We start from the raw sequence: 23,219 nt of genomic DNA, 5'->3' as shown, positions 1-23,219 counted from the left end.
TGACTGGACTTTTGAACGAGTCGCAATGGCCTGACTTGTGAAATTATAAAAATGATGTTGATCAAATCACCAGGAATTCGCTCAATCTTGTCCGATCTCAGATGCTAAGAAGGTTTGAGCCTGGGATAGTGCTTGGATGTGGGTGACCACGGTGCATAAAATAGGTGTGTATTTGGGTGGAAGAGCTATTATTATAGGTTTTTTTTAGTTAGATCACGTACATATATAAATGTGTCGTTAAAAGCCGCCACCACCCGACACAGCCAACTAGTAAGGGTTGTCACATACACAGAACGTGGCCAGTTCGTCACTAGTGCATCACAACGGTGTGTTGGAGAGCCAAGCCACAATATATACAATCTGAGTACGACGTTTCGCCAGTAATTACAACTAGCTTCATCAGGCGACAGCCAGATTTGTGGAGAAGTCAAACTGTTTAGTGTCAATTTGGTTCTTTCAGTAAAGTCACGTTATCAATTTTTTTTAAAAATACAAGTAAAAAAAACAAAAAAACACTAATGTAGACTGTAGCCTGGTTCTCACTCAGTTTAATAATCACTGCTACAGTCTACATTACAGACAGCCAGTACACTCACCAAACTTAATAACCAGGTTACAGTCTACATTATAGACTGTTAGTACACTCACTCCGATTAAGAACCAGGCTACAGTCTACATTCGTGTTTATTTTTATTTTTTATTCACTTAAATTTTTGTTATTGCTTTTCTATCGACGTGACTTTACCGAAAGAACCAAAGAATATGAATTCCTGCAATCACGAAAGTTTTAAGTTCAAAATGTTTTGTTCCTCATATAGAGGCGTAGATGTGGTGACCACGCTTCTGCGCTCTTGCGCCACGTGGGGGGGGGGGGATTACCGAGGCATTGTACATTATGCATGTGCATTATGCGAGCCCTTTGAACTTGTCCTTCCTGACGAATGTGTGTATTTAAATAGCCGCACCAAAGGTAATCCCTATTGAAGTACGCTTCCCTTTGTAGGCATGCAATTGAATAATGTATTATTTGATGATTCGCTTCCACGCAGCACTAAGGCGGTAGCTATCCGAACGGTTAAAGTTATTTTACTTCTTTCAATTTCGATATATTCTCTAATTAGTCTTGGCCAGTAGTAGCTAGTTTTGCACACTTCAACACTATCAAAACCAATTGAGTGTCCTTGTTAGCACGCGTGTTCTGCAACTGCTGACATTAAGTCACTTAAAGCTAATAAAATACTACATAAAGCTAGCGAATTGTTGCTAAAAGAGATAATACAGCACAATAGAAGTGTACTAAGTAAGTCACACTTCTAAATCACTTATGTCCTTACATGCAGAAATGAGTAACAGTGTCTCTACAGATCACTGGAATATAATCGACACAATTACACAGCAATCAGCCGATAATGTATTTAACAAAACTAACACTACCCAAATTAAACAGTTAGACTTCTCCACAAATCTGGCTGTCGCCTGATGAAGCTAGTTGTAATTACTGGCGAAACGTCGTACTCAGATTGTAAATGTTGTGGCTTGGCTCTCCTACACACCGGTGTGCTGTACCAGTGACGAACTAGCAAGTTGTTTACGTGACAATCCTTACTAGTTGGCTGTGTCGGGTGGTGGCGGGTTTTAACGAGACATTTATATATTTACGTGTTCTAACCCCAAAAAAACTCGATTATGGATGATATTGGTCGCGAAAGCCTACGTGTTAAAAAGGGCTATGTTGTCAGCAGAGCGGTACTGCAACAACAACGAAAATTCAAATTCATAACACCTGTTATGCATCGTGGTCACCCATTCAAGTACTATCCAGGTTCAATCCTGAATTATGGCAAGCTCTGTTACATTCTGGATGTAACAGAATTCTTATTTTTGTTGTTTTATACTTTTACGTGACTTTACCGAATAGAACCAAAGCATATGATTTATTGTTATTATGCTTGTTTGCCGAGGAAAGCCTCACCGACTCTCATGACTTTTTCAAGAGGGCCCTGCCAAGGCTGCCGAGTTTTTGCAGTTGGAATGGTGATTTGCCACGCATAATTGTATTCCAATTGAGTCAATTTGCGGGTATTTTCTTTTACAAATTTGGCAAGGACTATGAGGCCGTCATATGGTAGCCTACTTTTGCGATTTACCTGTGAAGCAGGCGACGGGCCGGGCCATGTTATCCAATAGGCCCCATAAGGCACTGTTGCCATAGAGCCTACGAAAAAAAAAGTTGACCATGTAATTTTCTAATGTTTGTATGTATGATAAAAAAATATTTCAACTACGATACCATCTTGAATGAATATATTTATATGGCTGATCGTTGGAATTTCTTTGCAGTGTTAACAAGTCGTTGACTCGTTGCAAGCGACGCGTATTACACCTAAAATAACGTCAAACAAATATTGAAGCTTAAACGACATGCGCTCGTCCTGTCAGAACATTTAATTTGTTATCGACGAAAATGAACGGCATCCTTTTAAAGCTGCGTCATCCGATATGATAATTATAGTAAACAAAAAATAGTTGAAGACATTTTCGCGAAGAATATTTTTTGGCTTGTCTTGTTTGTTTTCTCTTCTCTTCGGTAATTTCAAATTAAATCTGCGTATCCACTGCAGACAGCGTTCTTCCACTGAAGTAAGGCACAGACTAAATAATGAACGTGTCAGCGGTAACGACATCTGTCCAGCGGCTGGACGAAGTAACGCATGAAACAAGCGGCGGTAGTAACATGGCGGGCAGTAGCAGTGCCAACTGTACAAAGGTATCATCGAAGGACCTACGAAAAAGAAGTGCATAGGGCCTACATGAACCTTAATCCGGCCCTGGCGGCGGGTATTTTAGTTTTTTTTTACGGTTAATGCAGCCGCAGTATAATAACTAGGGCGGCCGCTCGATTCCGAACCGTGCGTCTTTGCATCAAGAGGCGAACGCGCTGCCACCAGTCACCGCAAAAAGTGTACGTCTTGGTTCATAAAACGTGCGTTGAAGTAGAATTAAATTGCAGGAAGGGAAACGCATTTTGGATCGGAAATTCACGAAAATTTTCTCCGCCACGAGTTGTATAAACATGTTAACCAAGTGGGGAGAGAACCTGGTTTACAGCGGTGATCTTTTGGTCATCCATGATAGAGAAATTGTAAATGCTGTGGTGGGTTTACTCTCCAACACACAACCGGTGTGCTGAACCAGGAACGAATTGGCCACGTTCAGTTCACGCGAAAAAACCTTCACTAATCGGCTGTGTCGGGCGGTGGCGCGTTTAACGGCACATTTATATTTACACGATCTAACCCCCCAAAAAACCTCTTACGGATAACATTGTTCGCTAAAGCGTACGTGTTAAACTGTTTATGCGTTACTCTTTGGTTCTTTCCGTGAAGTCAAGTAGAAATAAAATACATTAAATAATAGAGTACGACTTTCGATTGCAACACAAGCAATCGTCATCAGGTAGAAAATAAACCTAGTAAACTTAGAAATACAACGCAATACAACACGGAGAGTCGGCTAACACAACAGTCAACACCCTACCTGGTTGATTAACGTTCTTCCAAAGATCGCTAAATTTGAGAGAGAGACAAAACGCAGACACGCGGACACACAGACAGACACACAAGCAGTAATATTATTTTAGTGTTGTGTTAATGTGACTGTAAAGGTAGCCCTAGGGGCCGTCCATAAATGACGTCACGCGATTTTTGACGATTTTTGACCCCCTCCCTTCGTCACACGGCGTCACAAAAAGTCAGACCCCCCCTCAAATATGACGTCACAAAGCTCTGCCCCCCCCCCCCCAAAAAAATATAAAACATGCTTCAAATCGCTTTAAACTATCGTCATTGTAGTGTGTATTAAATGTAGCGCTGCACTCTGATGTTGTAGGAGAAAACATTTTATATATAAAAAAATAAATATATTTAATTAAGTAGAACGTGTTGTCTATATTTATTTAAAGTTGCGCATTTTGATGTGACGTCACATTTCTCACCCCCCCCCCCCTCTCGTCACACATCGTCACAAATGTCTGACGCCGACACCCCCTCCCTCTTGCGCTCCTGCGGTGCGTGACGTCATTTATGGACGGCCCCTTTATAAAAAACACATGGGTCGCGAAAGCGTTCAAAACCGATCGCAAAATCGCCGCCGTCCCTTGACGGGGCGAATCGGCCGCTTGTGAACGGAGAGGCGAAGCGCGCTGCTTGCAACTTCACCGATCGTCAACTTAGCGTCTCTCGTCTGACGTTACGCGTTTATTTTATTTTTGTTGTTGTTGTTTCTCTAAATGTGTCTGTTTGCGACGTTTAATCGCGCTTAAAGAACCGACATATTATCGCCCTACCTACGTAAAGGCAAGTTCGGAGGGGGACATTCTCGGCCGATGTAATAATAATAAATAACGGGGTTCGTTGTCAATCCACTTGCTGAATGAAGGCCGTGGTCGGTCGTTTGACCATTCCCATACCTATGCTATGCACTACTACACTATACACTACATTACTATACACTACTATACACTACACACTACTATACACTACATTACTATACACTACACTACTATACACTACTACTAGACACTACTATACACTACATTACTATACACTACACTACTATACACTACACTATACACTACTATACACCACTACTATACACTACATTACTATACACTACACTATACACTACACTATTATACACTGCACTACTATACACTACATTACTATACACCACTACTATACACTACACTACTATACACTACACTATACACTACACTACTATACACTACACTATACTACTATACACCACTATACGACTATACACTACACTACTATATACTAGACTATACACTATGATACACTACTATACACTAATATACGACTATACACTACACTATACACTACATTACTATACACTACTATACACCACTACACGACTATACACTACACTATACACTACTATACACAACATTACTATACACTACTATACAGCACTACACGACTATACACTACACTACTATACACTAGACTATACACTACTATACACTATACACTACTATACACTACACTACTATACACTAGACTATACACTACGATACACTACACTATACACTACATTACTATACACTACTATACACTACACTATGCACTACTATACACTACACTATCTTGATTTGAAGCTTTCGCGACTGCAGGAATCCATACTCTTTGGTTCTTTCGGTAAAGTCATGTAGGTATATAAAAAAAAAATGTTTAATTACATTGTAATAAAATAAAATAAATATAAAAAAATTCCTGAATGAAATAAATAAAACATTTTTTTATTATTTAAATAAAATAAAACAAAAATTATACTGTATTAAAATAGATTCTTTTTTGTTTCATTGATATTGTATTTCTACCTACGTGACTTTACCGAAAGAACCACAGAGTATGGATTCCTGCACTCACGAAAGCTTCAAATCAAGATCGATATAAGCTACTTCAATGAGCTGTGTGTGGCCAGGTCACCTCTGAAGAGGAGCTCATTGCTCAGTGGGCTGTACCTGGTGAATAACATAATTTCGTTAATATTATCATTGCTAATTTTACTTTAAATTCCTAGCTAAATATTTACGAAGTAACAATAAAGTGAGAAAGAAAAAAACTTAGCAATCAAATGAAGTGTTTTGTAGCCGTGTTGTGGTCACACGTTATTTTCTGACAGCACGTGCGTGATAAGCATTATTGATCTTATAGAAGTTGTAACGATATTAATGACTTAATGAAGCTGTAATATTTACGAAAACAATGAGCAGAGTAAAATTGTGTAAATTTAATGGCGGTGAATCTTGCACAAAATAATGTCATCAAACAATTCACTGAATTTCACTGTAGCACTGTATTAATGGCAGTGAATCTTGCACACAACGATGTCATAAAACACGTCACCTCATGTGACTAGCACTGTATATAACTGACCTTCAATTCGTTCGGAATCACTGCTCTGATCGGGTTGTAATCAATTTGAATTCGATACAATGTCTAGAAAATCACGGAGAAATGTAAATATTTTATAATCATTTCGAAGCAAGGCTTACCATTTTGTTTCCAGTGCCTAAGAAATATACACCAAATACACTTTGTTGCTGCGTATAATTATTTTTTTTATTAACTTTCAATAAAGAAACGTCAAATTTAAAGAAAATTTGTGTACAAATTGGTATTTCCGCTCGACCTGCGGGAGTGTAAAAATCCACCTGCTCATGATTATTAATGAGGGGGGGGCTCTTTTGCAGTGACGTCACGTACGGATGTAGCACTGTGTTGCGTAGATTTATTTTGACGTCACTTTCTGTAAAGAAACATCATATTTGAAGCGACTTTGCGAAAAAAAATCTTTCCACTGGACCTTCTTCCGCGTGAGTCTAAAAATCCACCCGCTCATGATTATATTATTTTTAATGACGGGACAGGGGGGGGGGCATATGGAGTGACGTCACGCACGTGACACATTTCTGGGCTGTTATAGTAGTAATACCATACCTGTCAACCCATACGGTTTACCCGTATTTTTGTACAGGGAAATTTAGTTTTCAGTAAATACGGCGTACAGCCGTTTCAATACGGGGAAAAAAATGTTTTGTCGATTTTTTGTGTTTCTAATTGGGCACTTCTTCCAGAAGGCATTTTTTATTCGTTCAGAATACAACCAAAAGATGGTTCTCCATCGCGACACATGACCACCCATAGGACAAGACCACCGCCGGCCATTCAGAGTAATCTTTCAGAAGGCATATCTCATCTTTCGGAAGGTGGCCTTCAAAATTATGACGAACACTTTTTATTTCAAAATAATTCCAAGGTTTGAAGTGCTTCTCACATTTTGGAGCATCTTAGAATCAAGAGAATTTGGGAATTGTACAGTTTTTTTGTTTTATTTGGTTGAAATTACCCATCACCCAGAAATGTCATCCGTCCCGCACGTGGCGTCACTCCGCATGAGGCCCACCCCCCTCATTAATATTCATGAGTGGGTGGATTTTTACACTAACGCAGAGAAAGGTCGAGCTGAATTAAATCATTACGCAAAGTCGCTTCAAATATGACGTTTATTTACAGAAAGTGACGGTAAAAAATAAATCTACGCAGCACAGTGCTACATCCGTGCGTGACGTCACTGCAAAAGAGGCCCCCCACCCTCATTAATACACTGCACATGGTCGTACCCCTCCCCTCATTAATAATCATGAGAGGGTGACGTCACTCCACATGCCGCACCCCTCCCCAATAACCATTAGCGGGTGACGTCACTCCACATGGGGCAACCCCCCCCCCCCATTAACAATCATGAGCCCTCTTTTTTCTTCCTGATGACGAACGCTTGTGTTGCGATCGAAACGTGGTAGTTTTTTTATTTTTTGTTATTTTATTTGAACCTATCTACGTGACTTTAACAAAAGACCCAATGAATAATCATGAGCTGAACAATTTTTCTATTGAATATTTAAGATTTACTGCAAAATACACCCATCCTTGGACGGGCAAAAAAGCTTGTACATTTGATAATTCTACGTTAAAAATTAAGATTAGCATTTGTTAATGCTTGAAGGACACTGCATCTTGAGGCTTTGATGTGAATCTTATAACTTTTAACCTTTTTGACCCTACACGCTCTCGCCCTCTGCACATCCCATCAGGATGGCGTGTGCAGTGGCCACCTCGGTGCTGGAGCCGAGCGGGGACTTCCCGGCGTGGCTGGAGGCGCAGGGCGTGAACGCGGAGGTGGCCCGGGCCATGGACTCGGAGCTGGGCATCCGGGACTACGGGGTCCTGCGCGCCTGCGTCGGGGACGGCCTCGTGCGGGCCGAGCTGCTGGCCGCGGCGCGCGACCGCCTGCCCTTCGGCTTCTACGCCGTGCTGCGGCAGGTGGTGAAGGCCCTGCGGGGCGCCGAGCACCACGATGGCTCTGGGATTCCGCGCTGGGACGCCGCCGCTTCCTTTCCCGGCGACGTGACCCTGGGAGGCCTGGTGGAGGTGCTGCTCGCGCTGTTCAGCGGCTTGAGCCGGGAGCTGCTGCTGTCCGTGCGGAGGTTGGGAGCCATGGACAACCAAGGAACATGTACTGGGGTTTCTACTTCAGCCACAAGAGTGGTCACACCTGAGGAGAACACGATGCATGAAATGGATGAATACACAATGAATGGTAAAGGTACAGTCTTTCCAGGAGCTGATGAAGCAGTGAATGCTGTTGAGATTCAATCAGACTTGCTGCCCAGATCCAATTCTTGGATTCTAATGTAGGCAGCCAGCTCACGGTGGCGTAATGTTATCTCCCTTGCCTGATACGCAGGAGATCGTGGGTTCGATCCCAACATTGACGCCTGTATATTAGGAGTTTGTAAGTTCTCCCTGTGGTCGCATGGATTTTCCTCCGGGTCCTCTATTTTTTCCCTACACATTTAGAAACATGCATTTAAAATATTTGTTGACTATAAATTCCCACATATGATTATAGCCACTTCAATGAGCTGTCATGTGTGGCCAGGTCACCTCTGAAAAAATAGCTCAGAGGGCTTTATCTGGTGAAATTAAAAATAGTTTAGATTCAACTGGGTTCTCAGTGCTGGAAGTTTATGGTGTACGCCTGGTAACTAACGACTGCAGAAAAAAACAAATTTGGACATTCCTGTTTTGAGTACTGTATTACATTTATCTTTTTGACTGCCATGCAATGAACTTTACTCTCAGTGGCAAAGTGGCTGGGAAAGTTCTGCCCCCTACCTCACTGGAAGGCCTCTCAAGAGGTGTCTCTGTAGTATCCGGTTCCGCCGGCTCTTCTCCTACACGAAGGGTTGCACTGCTCTGCAAGAGACCGGAATTGATTCTTCATCTCATGATGTGACAATGATGAGTCAGGATAACATTTGGGAATACGATGAAACAATGTGAGATATTTTTAGCGTGTAGGTTTTTAGCGAGCAAAAGATGAATGTTTTTGAGTAAGATTGCATAAGTAAAATGTTTGTCGTCCATCATCCTCCCCCCTGAGACAGCCAATTAATAAAGTTGTCACTTGAACAAATGCGCCAGTTAATTACTGCTTCAGCACGCCAGTATGTTGGAGAGCTATCCATATTTGATTTACGAGATGTGACCCAAAATTTACTCAATTTCATGATTTTGGGAAGTGCAGAGATCTAATGACCTTGTGCTTCTGTGGCTTAAGTCTCCTCAGATGATCTTGGAGAGACCCCAGACTCGGACAGAGAAGACGCCGACCCCAGCCAGACATTACATGTGATCAAAGCAGAGGCGTGTGGAGGTACTTATAATTACAACAGTAAGTCTCCTTTATTTATCCAGGAAAGCCTCGCTGAGGATTAGCGAATGCGCTTGCATTCGTGTGTGGAAGTAAATGGAAATATCCGTAAAAAGTCCATGCATAAGAGGGGAAAGCATTAAAAGTTATGCACAGATCGGTTGATGATGGGCACAGCTACGCTTTGAAAGTTGGGGGTGTCCTATCTAGTGAATGTTTCCCAGTGGTTACTGGATAGATGACTGACAGCATCCGTGAAGTTCACCCCCCTGCCCCCCCACTTAGTCACATATAAACAGGAGCTCCACTGTGCTGTACTAATGTTAAGTCTACAGAACTAACTGCTGCTGACTCGGTACTTAGCCGACTGTTCCTGCGGTTACCGTTTATATAAAGGTTCCGTGATCGGCATAATTTCAATTTATGTCAGCTTATTTACAGGAGAAAAATGCGGGCTTAAAAAAAAAAAACAGGATTCGTGTCCAAAATATTGAGGGTGTCCTATTCGGCCCTTGGGTAAAGCTTCCTTACCCCTTGTTTGAGGTGATATATCGTAACAGTGTGGCCAGGGTAAGAGAGGACTGGGCTTGGGAATGTTTTCAGTGGCATGCGTCATTTTGCTGACGTCTCTTCCTCAATTCCCAGCAAGCAATTGCAGGTATGCATCTTTTAGATTTTTTTTTTTACTGATGTCTTGTTTGAATGTCTGCCCTCCCCTCTTGTTGCAAATGAGAAAGAAGGGAAGAACAGGGCCCAAGAAGCAGGCGGGTCGAACTGCAGTCAAGTTGAGTGCACACTGAAAAGTGAGGCCTGTGGAGGTGAGACTTAATTATTCTTCTTTCTTTCATATGGCTGATGTAGACGCAGAGCCAGGCAACCTTGCAGGAGCAGCGTAATATCTTCTTCGTGTTTGTGGATCGGGCACTGTGTCGTTAATATGTTTTACGGTCTGTTCTGTATGACCACAGTCGCACACTGGAGAGTTTTTAATTTTCCATTTGTGCATCAGGTATCCGTATCTGCCATGGTTTGTGCGGATGCGATTTAGGGTGGACCATGAGTTTCTTGGAAGATCAAAGCCAGGGATCTTCTTTGTTGGATCTTTCACAAAAGGTGTTTGCGAGTTCTTTAGAATTCATTCAGCTGAACGGAGACTTAATTTAAAGGAAGTAACCTGATGGACAGCTCTTTGCCATTCCACTGCTGGCTGAAGGCCTCCCCACACTGTGTTGGTCTTGGGGGTGATTTGATAATGCTTACCTACACTGATCACAAGGCCTTGGACTGGGGGGGATTGCGGGGTGGTGGGAGGAGGGTTGGTGACCCATGACCGGTTCAGATATCACACTGCCATTGATGTTTGTAACCCTGGCCGGAAACCACACTCAGGTTGCTGTGTTCAGAGTACAATACACAAACACTGTGTCACCGCTCTTCCCCCAATTTAAATACACAAAACCAATACAACAGAAATCCCTTAGCTTGTAGCTGCACAACTGCATTGCATGTCCTGAGCTCTCCAACATGAGACTGAAACATCGTTAGAGAGTGACTTTAATGAGACATATCTTGATATCTCTGCGGTGTTTCCAGCCCTCGTTAATACAACGCCAGTGCGTTGGCATCTCTAGGGCACAGCTGAAAGTCACTTTCAAATATTTTATGATTGAAGCTTTCAATCTCATATTGGACATTCCAGAATATACATAGGTTTGCATCAACAAGATCAGAGAGCTCTTTGTTTTTCTTGGGTTGTCTCTTTTAATGAGGTGGTTGCAAGCGCGATGTGAAATGTAATAACGGAGTTGCTGTTAGTGGCTCCCGATGACTATTATCCTGCTATTGACATCACATCCGTGCTCCCCTCCATCAACACGCACTATCGTGGTGAACTACAGTAAAACCTTGGATTGCGAGTAACTTGGTCTGCGAGTGTTTTGCAAGACGAGCAAACATTTAAAATAAATATTAATTTGATAAACGAGCGAGGTCTTGCAATACGAGTAGTACGTACACGCTTTGTCTGCCGAGCGTCACGTGATCACAAATGATGTACGAGTGCTTTGATATACGAGTGCTTTGGATTACAAAAACGTTTCCGGAACGAATTATGCTCGCAATCCAAGGTTTACTGTATAGTCAAATAACCCCCATCACCGACACGGCATGTGGAGGCACTTATCCATCAGTGCTTTGTCAACGCACACTCGTGCATGTGTGTACATCCGCATTTATCCGCGGGTAACTTTGCGGGTCGCAGGAGTTTTCTGCAAATCAGAATCTATCTTTTTATTATTTATTTTCAGAATATTTATCCTGGAGAAATCTGATGAGCTATGAAACTTTTTATCACAGATGTCCAGTAGGGGTGGGTCGGAAAGTTACAACAACAAACATACCTAGCAACCCATACGGTTTACCCATATTCTTGTACAGGGAGTTTTTGAGTTTTCAGGCCCATATGGCATACAGCTGTTTCAATACGGGCAAAAACAAAAATGTGTCTATTGGTTCGTGTTTCTCCCTTGTTATGGGACTTTGTAGGATGAACATTGATATTTATAAGGGCACGGGATGACCATTAAGGTCTGAATTGGTCTTTAATACAGTAAGCACTAATAAGGGGTTGACAGGTATATAACAATACAAAAAATAATCGGAGTACAAACTCGATTCACGATTAATATTCCCGAACAGTACCTCCAACCACGTCACCACTGATAAGAGGTGTTTAACCGTAATAACCTTAACAATATAGTTGGTGTTTTTTTTCTTCGCATCAGATGAAGGTGGAGAGAAACTGGCTTCAGAAGTGGACGACCCTGATCTCAACCAGACATTAATCGCGATAAAAACGGAGGCCCATGGAGGTAACTTTTCAGTCATTGAAACAATAAACCACAATTACTTCAGAGGAGGCTGGGTAGCTTTAGAGGTTAGAACGCTGAGATGACAACAACTGAGATCCTGGGTTAAAATCCAGTTTTCAGTCATCGGTGAATAAAACTAGGTTCTCAAGTCGAGTGAGTTAAATGGCCTCGGTTGGTCACCACAGACTGAACTTTAACAAAAAAAAATAATTACATTTGATTTTGCAGCACTGACAAAGTTATCACTTCAATTGTCATGTGAGAATGAAACATATCAATGGCCTTTACAACCAAGAGCCAACTTGTAAGGAGAAACTTGAATGTGAATTATTTCTCTTTTTCATTGCATCCAGGAAAAAGCAACATCGCCCAAGATGTAAACGTTCTTCAAGAGGTGGGACTGGACCTCACGGACTCTGTCAAGGCCGGTGCACATCCCTGGACACGGCAACCACAGCAGCAGCAGCGGCAGACGGGCAGCGAAACGCACGGAAGTGATGCTGACGCTGAAGAGTTACCCCTCAGCGTCGTCTACACGCCCGCTCCGCTCGTCAACGGACAAACTCTCCAGCAGGAGGCGCCGGGCCTAAACGTGTCTCCGTTGAACGTTGAGCCGTGCCCTCCTCTCCATGACGTCGACCTCCTGGAGTTTCACGTTGGCCGGCAGTGGGCCGTGCAGTCTGGCTCGGGCGCTGGCGAGAGGCCATACCAGTGCATGGTGTGCAGGAAGAGCTTCTCCCAGAACTGCCACCTCAAGGACCACCAACGCACGCACACGGGCGAGAAGCCGTACCGCTGCAAGATGTGCGGCCAGTCGTTCACGCAGAAGTCGCACCTCAAGGCGCACCAGAGCACGCATACGGGCGAGAAGCCATACCAGTGTAAGCTGTGCCACCAGTCTTTCTCGCGCAACGGCAACCTCAAGGTGCACGTGCGCACACACACGGGCGAGAAGCCCTATCGCTGCGGCGTGTGTGGCCAGGAGTTCTCGTACCTCTACCGATTCAAGCACCACCAGCACAAGCACGCGGGCGAGCATCTGTACCGCTGTGTCGTGTGCCCGCAGACCTTCGCTGACTTCAACGCTCTGATGAGCCACCAGAACGCACACCTGGGGGAAAGGGTGCTCTGACCCGAGTGACGCGCTGCGCGGCTTTAGAGGATGGCGGCTTTCGTATTTTTGTAAGACAGTTCTGCCCGAAGTGGGGATGAGGTTCTGGGTTACCGTACGTGGTTTTCTCCACGTGCTGGGAGCTTCCTCGTGAAGGAAATGCGTTCTTCCTCCTCTAAACACGGCGAATTGAGTTGATGCCAAAGAGCTCCATTTTGGTCTCATCTGACCACAACAATTTCACCCAGTTGTCCTCTGAATCATTCAGATGTTCATTGGCAAACTTCAGACGGGCATGTATATGTGCTTTCTTGAGCAGGGGGACCTTGCGGGCGCTGCAGGATTTCAGTCCTTCACAGCGTAGTGTGTTACCAAATGTTTTCTTGGTGACTATGGTCCTAGCTGCCTTGAGATCATTGACAAGATCCTCCCGTGTAGTTCTGGGCTGATTCCTCACCGTTCTCATGATCATTGCAACTCCACGAGGTGAGATCTTGCATGGAGCCCCAGGACGAGGGAGATTGACAGTTCTTTTGTGTTTCTTCCATTTGCGAATAATCGCACCAACTGTTGTCACCTTCTCACCAAGCTGCTTGGCAATGGTCTTGTAGCCCATTCCAGCCTTGTAGCCCATTCCAGCCTTGTGTAGGTCTACAATCTTGTCCCTGACATCCTTGGAGAGCTCTTTGGTCTTGGCCATGGTGGAGAGTTTGGAATCTGATTGATTGATTGCTTCTGTGGACAGGTGTCTTTTATACAGGTAACAAGCTGAGATTAGGAGCACTCCCTTTAAGAGTGTGCTCCTAATCTCAGCTCGTTACCTGTATAAAAGACACCTGGGAGCCAGAAATCTTTCTGATTGAGAGGGGGTCAAATACTTATTTCCTTCATTAAAATGCAAATCAATTAATAACATTTTTTACATGCGTTTTTCTGGATTTTTTTGTTATTCTGTCTCTCACTGTTCAAATAAACCTACTATTAAAATTATAGACTGATCATTTCTTTGTCAGTGGGCAAACATACAAAATCAGCAGGGGATGAAATACTTTTTTCCCTCACTATGTCGAACAGCACACGCGGCGCGAACTGACAACTGGACGACCACGAAAATCTACGCAGTAATATTACATGAAAAGGTTTTCTCTAGCAGAATGTTGGGAACAAATGAGATACAATCAATGGAAAAGAACATGTGAGATGGAGAATTCAAACTGAACGAGATTCAAAAATAGACTTTTATCGTTGAGTCAAATTGTAACTGAATTATGACAATTCCTTGTATCTGCGTTTGGGGTGGTGTGAGTTGCAACATGGATACTAACAAAGCAACGAGAAAATATTAAATATCTTGGCCTTTCAGTACAGGAGCGCGTGGATAATACTGGGGAATTTCGCACCACGATTGGGTAATTAACTTTGAAGTTTAGAACGAGAGGCAGGGAAGTAATTGGGGCTCAAATCATGAAGAGGAGGATGGAGGAGGAGGAGGGCACATTACTGAGACAGACATTGGAGTGGCACCCAGATGTCATGATGATGAGGCAGACTGGTCCTTGGAGGTTAACCATCCACCCATCCTAGATGTAGTTGTGGGATCTAGGGAGGAGGTTGGTGGATGACACACATTCACTGATGCATGCCTGGTGAAGGAGCATTGGAGCAGTCACATGCTCCTTGGGGCCAATGAGCGAGCTGTTCAGTAAGCTGTACCCATATTCTTGGTTCTTTCGGTAAAGTCACGTTGAAGGGAAACAATAAAATAATAAAAAATATATAAAACAATAAAATTCTCACGACGTTTTATATATACTGAAAGTACCAAGAATATGAATCACTGCAGTCACCAAAGCTTTAAATCAAAATTTAAGCTGTACCCCTAAACTACTGTGTGTAGTTTTTGTTTCGTTTGGAATAGAATGAAAGGATTGCGTTTTTAAAAAAAAAAAATCTTTTTTTAAAGATTGTAATTGAGAAACGTGTTTTATTATTATTCTGACATTTTCACTGTATAAGCAGATTTTTTTTTTAAGTTTTCCAACAGTTTCAAAGCGTATGTGCATTTGCTCTGTCCATCTTTCTACAACAGGGGGTGGCGAAAGGGGCCATTATAACTCGAGTAAAGATGCTCAAAGATGAACCCACTTGTAGACGGAGGTTATGCCGTTATTGTGGACTATGTAAAACTACCCAACCTCATCAAACAGGTCCCTGCAGGGTGGGCTGGTAGGAACATTGGAATTTTTTTTTACACCACACAACAGCACGAGATTTCACTTCGTTAAAGTATTGAAAGGGGACGGACAGACGGACGGACGGACACAATCTATTGCAGGCTGGTACACTCAGTTTACAACTTCGTTCCTACCAGTAAAAGTCATACCTGTCAACCCATACGCTTTTGGGGGCCGTCCATAAATGACGTCACGCACCTAGGTGGGGGGGGGGTCAGACATTTGTGACGATGTGTGACGAGGGGGGGGGGGGTTGAGAAATGTGACGTCACATCAAAATGCGCAACTTTAAATAAATTTAGACAACACGTCGTTCTACTTAATTAGACTTTTTTTTATATAAATGTTTTCGCCTACAACATCAGTGCAGTGCCACATTAAATACTCACTACAATGGCAATAGTTTAAAGCGATTTGAAGCATGTTTTATATATATATTTTTGGGGGGGCAGAGCTTTGTGTCGTCATATTTGAGGGGGGGTCTGACTTTTTGTGACGCCGTGTGACGACGGGGGGGGGGGGGGGGTAAAAAAATCGTCCAAAATCGCGTGACGTCATTTATGGACGGCCCCTTAGCCATATTCTTGTACATGGAAATTTTGAGTTTTCAGGTCCATACGGCGTACAGCCGTTTCAATACCGGCAATAAAAAAATTTGTATCTATTTGTGTTTCTCCCTTGTGATGGGATTTTGTAGGATGAACTTTGAGATTTATAAGGGGCACGGGGTGACCAACAAGGTCTTAATTGGTCTGTAATCAGGTAGGGCACTGATAAGGGGTTGACAGGTAGGCGAAACGCTACCCTACTGTACACTACTATACACTACAATCCACCTTATACCATACCTGTAAACCCATATGGTTTACCCCGTATTCTTGAACAGGGAAATTTATTTTTCAGGTCCATACGGCGTACAGCCGTTTCAATACCGGCAATAAAAACACATTTTGTCTATTTGTGTTGATACCTTGTGATGGGCCTTTGTAGGATGAACGACCGCTGATAAGGGCGTTGGCAGGTATGAACAGGGTCATCAAAATCTTGGGAGGCCCAAAGCAGCGTAAATATGACATAAATATACCAAGTTTGCAGTCGATACCACATTGGGAAGTGGGTGAAAATTGAGTTACAAGATTTGAGGATACAACGACAACAACAACAGGCAGCGGTGAGTTAAATAAAAGCAGCGCAGCACGAGAACGACGCACCGACGTTTGCCAATATCCAAACGCGTTTGCCCTGAAATCGAACATTCACCACCCCCCCACCAACCCATCCACTTCCAGCACTACCGATGATAGGGAGAGAGAGAGAGAAAAAAAGTACGTGGCCGAAGCAAATTACCGCGGTCCCTAAGCCGGTTATGAATCTGCACGCGGCGGTGAAACAGCCAGCGCCGGCTTCCCCGCCAGCGGCGTCCCCGCAACAGAATCGGAACCTTTCGTCCCGGCCAGGAGGAAAGCCGAGGCGCTGTGAAGCTCTTTAGTGCTTTATTTGTATCCGTCACCTCCACCGTGAGCTGTAAAGCTTCTTCGTGTACAACTGGAGGAATCCGATGCGCTGTAAAGTCTCTCTTTTTTTTCTTTTCACATGTCCGGTATCTTTCGCGGATGTCCCGCTACATGTGCGTACGTTAAATTTCCATCGCACCGTACGCAGCTGCGGGGGCGTGGGGGGGACGGGGTAGGTGCAGAACTAAACGAACCCCACAAAGCACTCCCTAGGGAATGAGTTTTCCAATTCAGGTGATTTAAAAGTGCATCGCAGCTCCCAAGTGGCTCCCACCCGTCGGAAGGAAGAGAGAGCGTTCCAGACGGCCATTTCCATCGCACCATCCGCAGCTGCGGGGGCGGGGGGGGAGAGGTGCAGAACTAAACCAACCCCACAAAGCACTCCCTAGGGAATGAGTTTCCCAATTCAGGTGATTTAAAAGTGCATCGCAGCTCTCCCCAGGTGCCTTCCCACCCGTCGGAAGGAAAAGAGAGCGTTCCAGACGGCCGCAGAAGCGCGTGATGGCTCAGCCAATGACGAGCCCGGAGTTGGCGTGACGGTGTCTGCTCACGTGACGAGATCGGCAAAGGTATCGTGGGGGGGGGGTGGGGGTGTCCGCGTGTTCTCATTTGTGGCGTGCCCACACAATGTGTTGCGACCTCCAACCCTTGTGAACGTTGCACGTCTTGGGGGGGGGGGCGGATTTGATGTTGGCTCGGCAAACACCGAGATCCCGGCAGGAGCATTGTCGGGATCTCGTTTTGTTACATTCGAAAAAATAAATAAAATAAAGACGTGAACACTTCTGAAGCGTTTGCAACAATGACCACGAGAAATGTGCGTCCGGACTCTGGAAGACCCACCTGGAGAAGGTTCCAGGGATTTTTTGACAAGTGGGAGACTCTTTATAAGCAAAATTTAACGTACGTTTTGTTATCATTTTTAAAAATTATTTTTTTTATTTAAAGCTTTCGTGACTGCAGGGATTCGTGTTCTCGGTTCTTTCGGTGAAGTCGCCACGTAGATAGGGAAGCAATAAAATAATAATATGAAACAATGAAATTTATCGCGACGTTTCGACTGCAACACAAGCAATCATCATCAGGTGTATTAGAGGCAGTCCATAAATGACGTCAGGCACCTAGGGGGGGGGGCGAGGAGGGGTCAGACATTTGTGACGAGGGGGGTGGGGGGTTTGAGAAATGTGACGTCACGTCAAAATGCGCAACTTTAAATAAATATAGACAACACGTTCTACTTAAATTTTGATTTAAAGCTTTCGTGACTGCAGTAATTCATATTCTTAGTTTTTTCGGTAAAGTCACGTTGAAGAGAAACAACAAAATAACAAAATATATAAAACAATAAAAAAATTCTCACGACGTTTCGACCATAACTCAAACGGTCATCATCAGGTGATGACGTGACTTTACCGAAAAAACTAAGAATACGTTCTACTTAATTAAATAGACTTTTAAAATAAATGTCTCCTACAACATCAGAGTGCAGCGCCACATTAAATACGCACTACAATGACAATAGTTTAAAGCGATTTGACGCATGTTTTATTTATATTTTTTGGGGGGGGAGAGCTTTGTGACGTCATATTTGAGGGGGGGGTCTGACTTTTTGTGAGGCCGTGTGACGAAGGGGGGGGGGGTCAAAAATCGTCAAAAATCGCGTGACGTCATTTATGGACGGCCCCTTATCCGTTCTTTTTCCCATTTAAAACTATAGTCCCATATAAGTGTTAACATTTTTTTTAGCCACCCTGTCTAACTCCGTCCCAGTTGATGTGCAAGGCACTGCTGGGATGGAGGGGATTCCCCCACACCCCACCCCATCTGGCCACAAGCCGTCACCATCCTTGATTTGTCCCGCCATACCACACATTCATATCAGTCTTGCACACGAGCTCATTTTATCTCTCCGTCTCTTCCATGGGTGGTGCTTGTAGGGGAGGATGCGTGATTAAGATTGTATAGATTTTAATTCGACCCTGCCCCCCCCCCCCCCAACCTCCCCCAACCTACCACTTACAGGTTTATCTTATTTGACAAATTAATGGAATTTTTCACTTAAGCCCAAATAAAAAAAATAGTTACGAATTGTTATTCTTGGAAATGTTTATTACGCGTCACGCGCTTAAACCGAAGAAATATGTCCGAAATCCACGTGATTGCCTTTCCAGTACAGTAATTGCCATATCTTTACAACGGTGGGCGGAGTTTGATTGATTTTGATTGGCGTGGCTCTGCTAGTGGGCAGAGTCTTCTGTGCGGGAGCAGGCACTGAGAACGGGCATCGATCGGTAATTTGTACCGATAATATTAGTGGTTTTTGGCATAGATATTCGCGGAAAGTGGTTATATTTTTGGATTGTCCACGATTTTGAATTACCCGCGGCTGTCCTCCCCGTCATTAGCGCGGATAATCGGGAGTCTATTGGAAAATGCCACTTTTTTTTTAAAGAGAGCTCAATTGTGAAGTCTTGCAGCAGTAACAAGTGCACTACATTGTGTCAGAAACGATGACGTCACGTCAATGCTTTCGGAAGTCTCCCCAATGGGCCTCTCCATACACACTGGGACTAACGTCCGACGGTTGATTTTTTTTATCTTCATGACAACTTGGTCATCCCCTTTCACCAACCTGGTGAAGCGTGGTCAACGACCACCACGACCCTCGCGGCGTGGGAAACTTTCATCCGGCAATGGTTTGACAGAGAGGTTCTCTCCTGTATTTGACGTCCCAGATGTATGAAGTAAGAATTTGGTTGTCTACAATTACGACCGTGCTATCGTAAAGTTGTGTGTAGCACAATATTTGCTCGTGGTTTAAAAACAATTGCATTTCATCTCTAGCCTGCTGGTGACCTGAAATGACCTGAAATTGCGCCGGATCTCGATTGTTGAGCAAGGTTTGAACGTGGCTAACGCTTGGATGGGTGAGTGTCGCAGATTGCGAGACTGCGTGGTGGGCACTAGAGTGCAGTGCTTTAACAACCAACGGTGGCACTATACTTCTATCCCTAATAGAGGTTTTTTTTGGGTTAGGTCGCATAAATATGAATGTGTCGTTAAATCCACCACCACCACTACCACCCGACACAGCCAATTAGCAAGGTTTGTCACGTAAGTAAAACGTGCCAATTCGTTACTAGTTCAGCACACCGGTGTGTTGGAGAGTAAACCCACATTTACAATTCGAGTACGTCATTTCGCTGGTAATAACAACTAGCATCTATGCTCCCCGCCTTCAACCCACACCGGCCTGGTGAAGTATGGTCTGATCGACCACACGACTTGCACAGCGTGGGGAAGTGCTAATCCAACAGTGGATGACCAAAAAAGGGATGTACACAACGCAAAGCTAACTGTGTGGTTGCTTTTGGGATTTCACGCTGCCCTTTTTGTTAATGGCCAGCTTTCAGCATTGCAAAATAGCATCGTTTGGCAGTGTTGTGACTCGCACATTTATCTTCTTGCCTGTGGTTGTGTCTGACCGCAGCCCTGATCCCAGCCCTGCAACAACCGTGACCTCAACACAGACTCCACGCCTATCTTCTTGCACGATACCCATAAAGAGGAGATTTTACATCAGGTGAGAACCTGCTCAGTTACTCTTTCAAACAGCTAACCAAATCAATGACACAACTAACGCGATATGTTTGCACGTCCCACCAGAATGGCGTGCGCGGTGGCCACCCCGGTGCTTGAGCCTAGCGGGGACTTCCCGGCGTGGCTGGAGGCGCAGGGCGTGAACGCGGAGGTGGCCCGGGCCATGGACTCGGAGCTGGGCATCCGGGACTACGGGGTCCTGCGCGCCTGCGTCGGGGACGGCCTCGTGCGGGCCGAGCTGCTGTCCACGGCGCGCGACCGCCTGCCCTTCGGTTTTTACGCCGTGCTGCGGCAGGTGGTGAAGGCCCTGCAGGGTGGCGAGCCCCACGACGCTGGGACGCCGCGCTGGGACGCTGCGCCATCTCTGGGCGACGTCACGCTGGGAGGCCTGGTGGACGTGCTGCTCACGCTTTTCAGCGGCTTGAGCCGAGAGCTGCTGGTTTGCGCACAGAGGCTGGGAGACTTTGATGGTGCTGGGGCCAGTGCCGGACGCTCCATTTCGGACAGCAAGGAAATAACTTTTGAGGAAGAAGCAATGGATGATGCGGATGATCAAGATGTTGATGGTGAAAGCGCATTTGGCTCGCAAAGCAATAATATGTTTGCGTTTAAAGTTGTACAATGAGATGTGTTCACGCGGAGTATGACACGTGACGTCGCGAAATGACGTCTAATGTAATGACATCGCCTTAGCAGGCAAGGTCGAATAATTTCAGTGCTGGTTGTCACCTACCCTTGTATAAATTTAGTCGATTTTATTACAGATAAGTTAATCGTAGCAACACGACATTTGTGCTAGAATTTTGCTCACATTGGATCGTCTTCACAGGAGCTATCGTGGCCTTCTGCTATTGACGGACGATAGAGAAAATGCATTCACGCTAAACTAAACTATTCTTATTTTACCAGGTAAGGCCCACTGAGCTAGATAGCTCTCATTTCAGAAGCGACCTGGCCACAAGTGATACCTCGACGAAGTGGCCTTATCATCACGTGCAATTGCAATGCAGTCAAATACTCCGAACGCACGTTGATTCTTAATGTTGAGAGAAAAACCAGAGGGACCCGGAGAAAAATCCACTCGACCACGGGGAGAACACGCAACGTCCAAATGTACAGGCGTTGAGGTCGGGGATCGAACCCACGACCTGCATACCAGGCGGGGTATTTAACGTGTCGTCACCGTGGTGGCCCCCACGCTTTTCAACCTCATTTGTCAAGTCTATAAAAAAGTTTTTGAGCCAGATTCAACTATTTACCTGCTCTTTTGGCAGAATCATTTGAAACTGATTAAAAAAACTAGTTACGTGGTCGTATTTCTGCCAAATATTTTCCAAAGCAAGCATTGAGGCAGTGCTCCATCTCTTTTTACAGCACTGATCCAATTTTGTGAATATTCCATATTCTTATGGCGGGGGCCAGGCTATTATAGGACAACAATTGTTAACTTCCCTACAAAGTCGTGCTCATTTGATTGATCCCGGAGGGATGATGGCCAGGTAATTCCACCGACCAGGATATAAAATTCCCCAACTCCCGATGGCGATCCGCTTGCTCTACTGCTGAACCACATGGCCGGATACGTTCACTTCACTGACCGTTGTGCATTTCTCCCCCTCCCCAAATGTTTGTGTGCCTTGCTCTTTGGCCTACACAGAAAATGATGGGCACACCCGGGCCTCATCAGAGGCAGGAGACTGCACCCAAACCCGTCGCCGCACATGATCAAAACCGAGGTGAACTGCGCTGGTGAGTCCTTTAAGATGAATAAAAGTGTCCAATGTCCCGTCCTATCCGTCGCACCCTGTGATTGGCTGATTTGAGGAGACGAGGATATGAGTAATATGATGTGATTATGCATAGCAAACTAAGACGAGGAAAAATCTTGAAGATGGAACAAGCAGTTTTGGAAATGATTGTTGATTGCAGACTCCTGTGGTAGAACGCATTACAAAACCTTCAGCGGCGTGCACTGATCAGCTCGGTGAAGTATGGTGACGGACACAGCATGTGGAGGCCCTCGTCCAGCAATGGCTTGACAAAAATGGCTGTTCATGTGTAAACATGTGGTCATGTGCCTCCCCAGGATAGAAACACACACGTGCGGAGGACCACGTGTACATGCAAGTGTAATTCATCCTCAATAATATTGAACGATTGCTGTTTTTCATTTTTTTTCCATTTACATTTTATGCATTTTTTAAAATTATTATTATGGTAAGCGCACAAGCCCGATACAACGTGTCGATGGTTTCTGCGGAGGGGTACAGAAAAACCGAGGGTGGCGGGGTGGGGGGGGGACTTGTGGCGCTTGAACATGTATAGGTGTTGGGAAGGAATGCACGCTACACACCCTGAGGGGATTTTCTGACGGGGGGGGGGGGTGGGGGGGTGAATGGAAGCTTATGTTTATGGGGGGGGGGGGGGAAGATGGGCCGGGAGGAAGTAACCAACATTCTAGGGGGAGTATGGGGGGGGGCTTTGGAAATGGACCCATGCTAATAAATCATATAACATACATGCGGCTTTATGTGTTGGGGTGACAACCTCTCCTCTTCTGGGTCTGTCTTATCTCAACTGACGAAAGGAAAAA

General features: G+C 44.6%; 1 protein-coding gene across 1 annotated transcript in view; it reads left to right on the top strand.

Annotated features, from left to right (window-relative positions):
* Positions 1 to 23,219, top strand: part of LOC116941577 (uncharacterized) — a 52,045-nt gene that overhangs the window by 22,990 nt on the left and 5,836 nt on the right. The window contains exons 6-10 of the mRNA XM_076069026.1: positions 7,676 to 8,187; positions 9,205 to 9,318; positions 10,035 to 10,115; positions 12,081 to 12,167; positions 12,521 to 13,290. Coding sequence (XP_075925141.1) covers positions 7,676 to 8,187; positions 9,205 to 9,318; positions 10,035 to 10,115; positions 12,081 to 12,167; positions 12,521 to 13,290 — 1,564 coding nt within the window. The remainder of the gene's footprint in view (positions 1 to 7,675; positions 8,188 to 9,204; positions 9,319 to 10,034; positions 10,116 to 12,080; positions 12,168 to 12,520; positions 13,291 to 23,219) is intronic.

The sequence above is a fragment of the Petromyzon marinus genome, chromosome 1 (assembly GCF_048934315.1).
Source record: "Petromyzon marinus isolate PM22_M1 ecotype Great Lakes invasive population chromosome 1, UKy_Petmar_22M1.pri1.0, whole genome shotgun sequence".
Lineage (NCBI taxonomy): Eukaryota > Metazoa > Chordata > Hyperoartia > Petromyzontiformes > Petromyzontidae > Petromyzon > Petromyzon marinus.
Note: the sequence above shows the minus strand (reverse complement) of the source record. Positions and strands in the feature narration are given on the sequence as shown.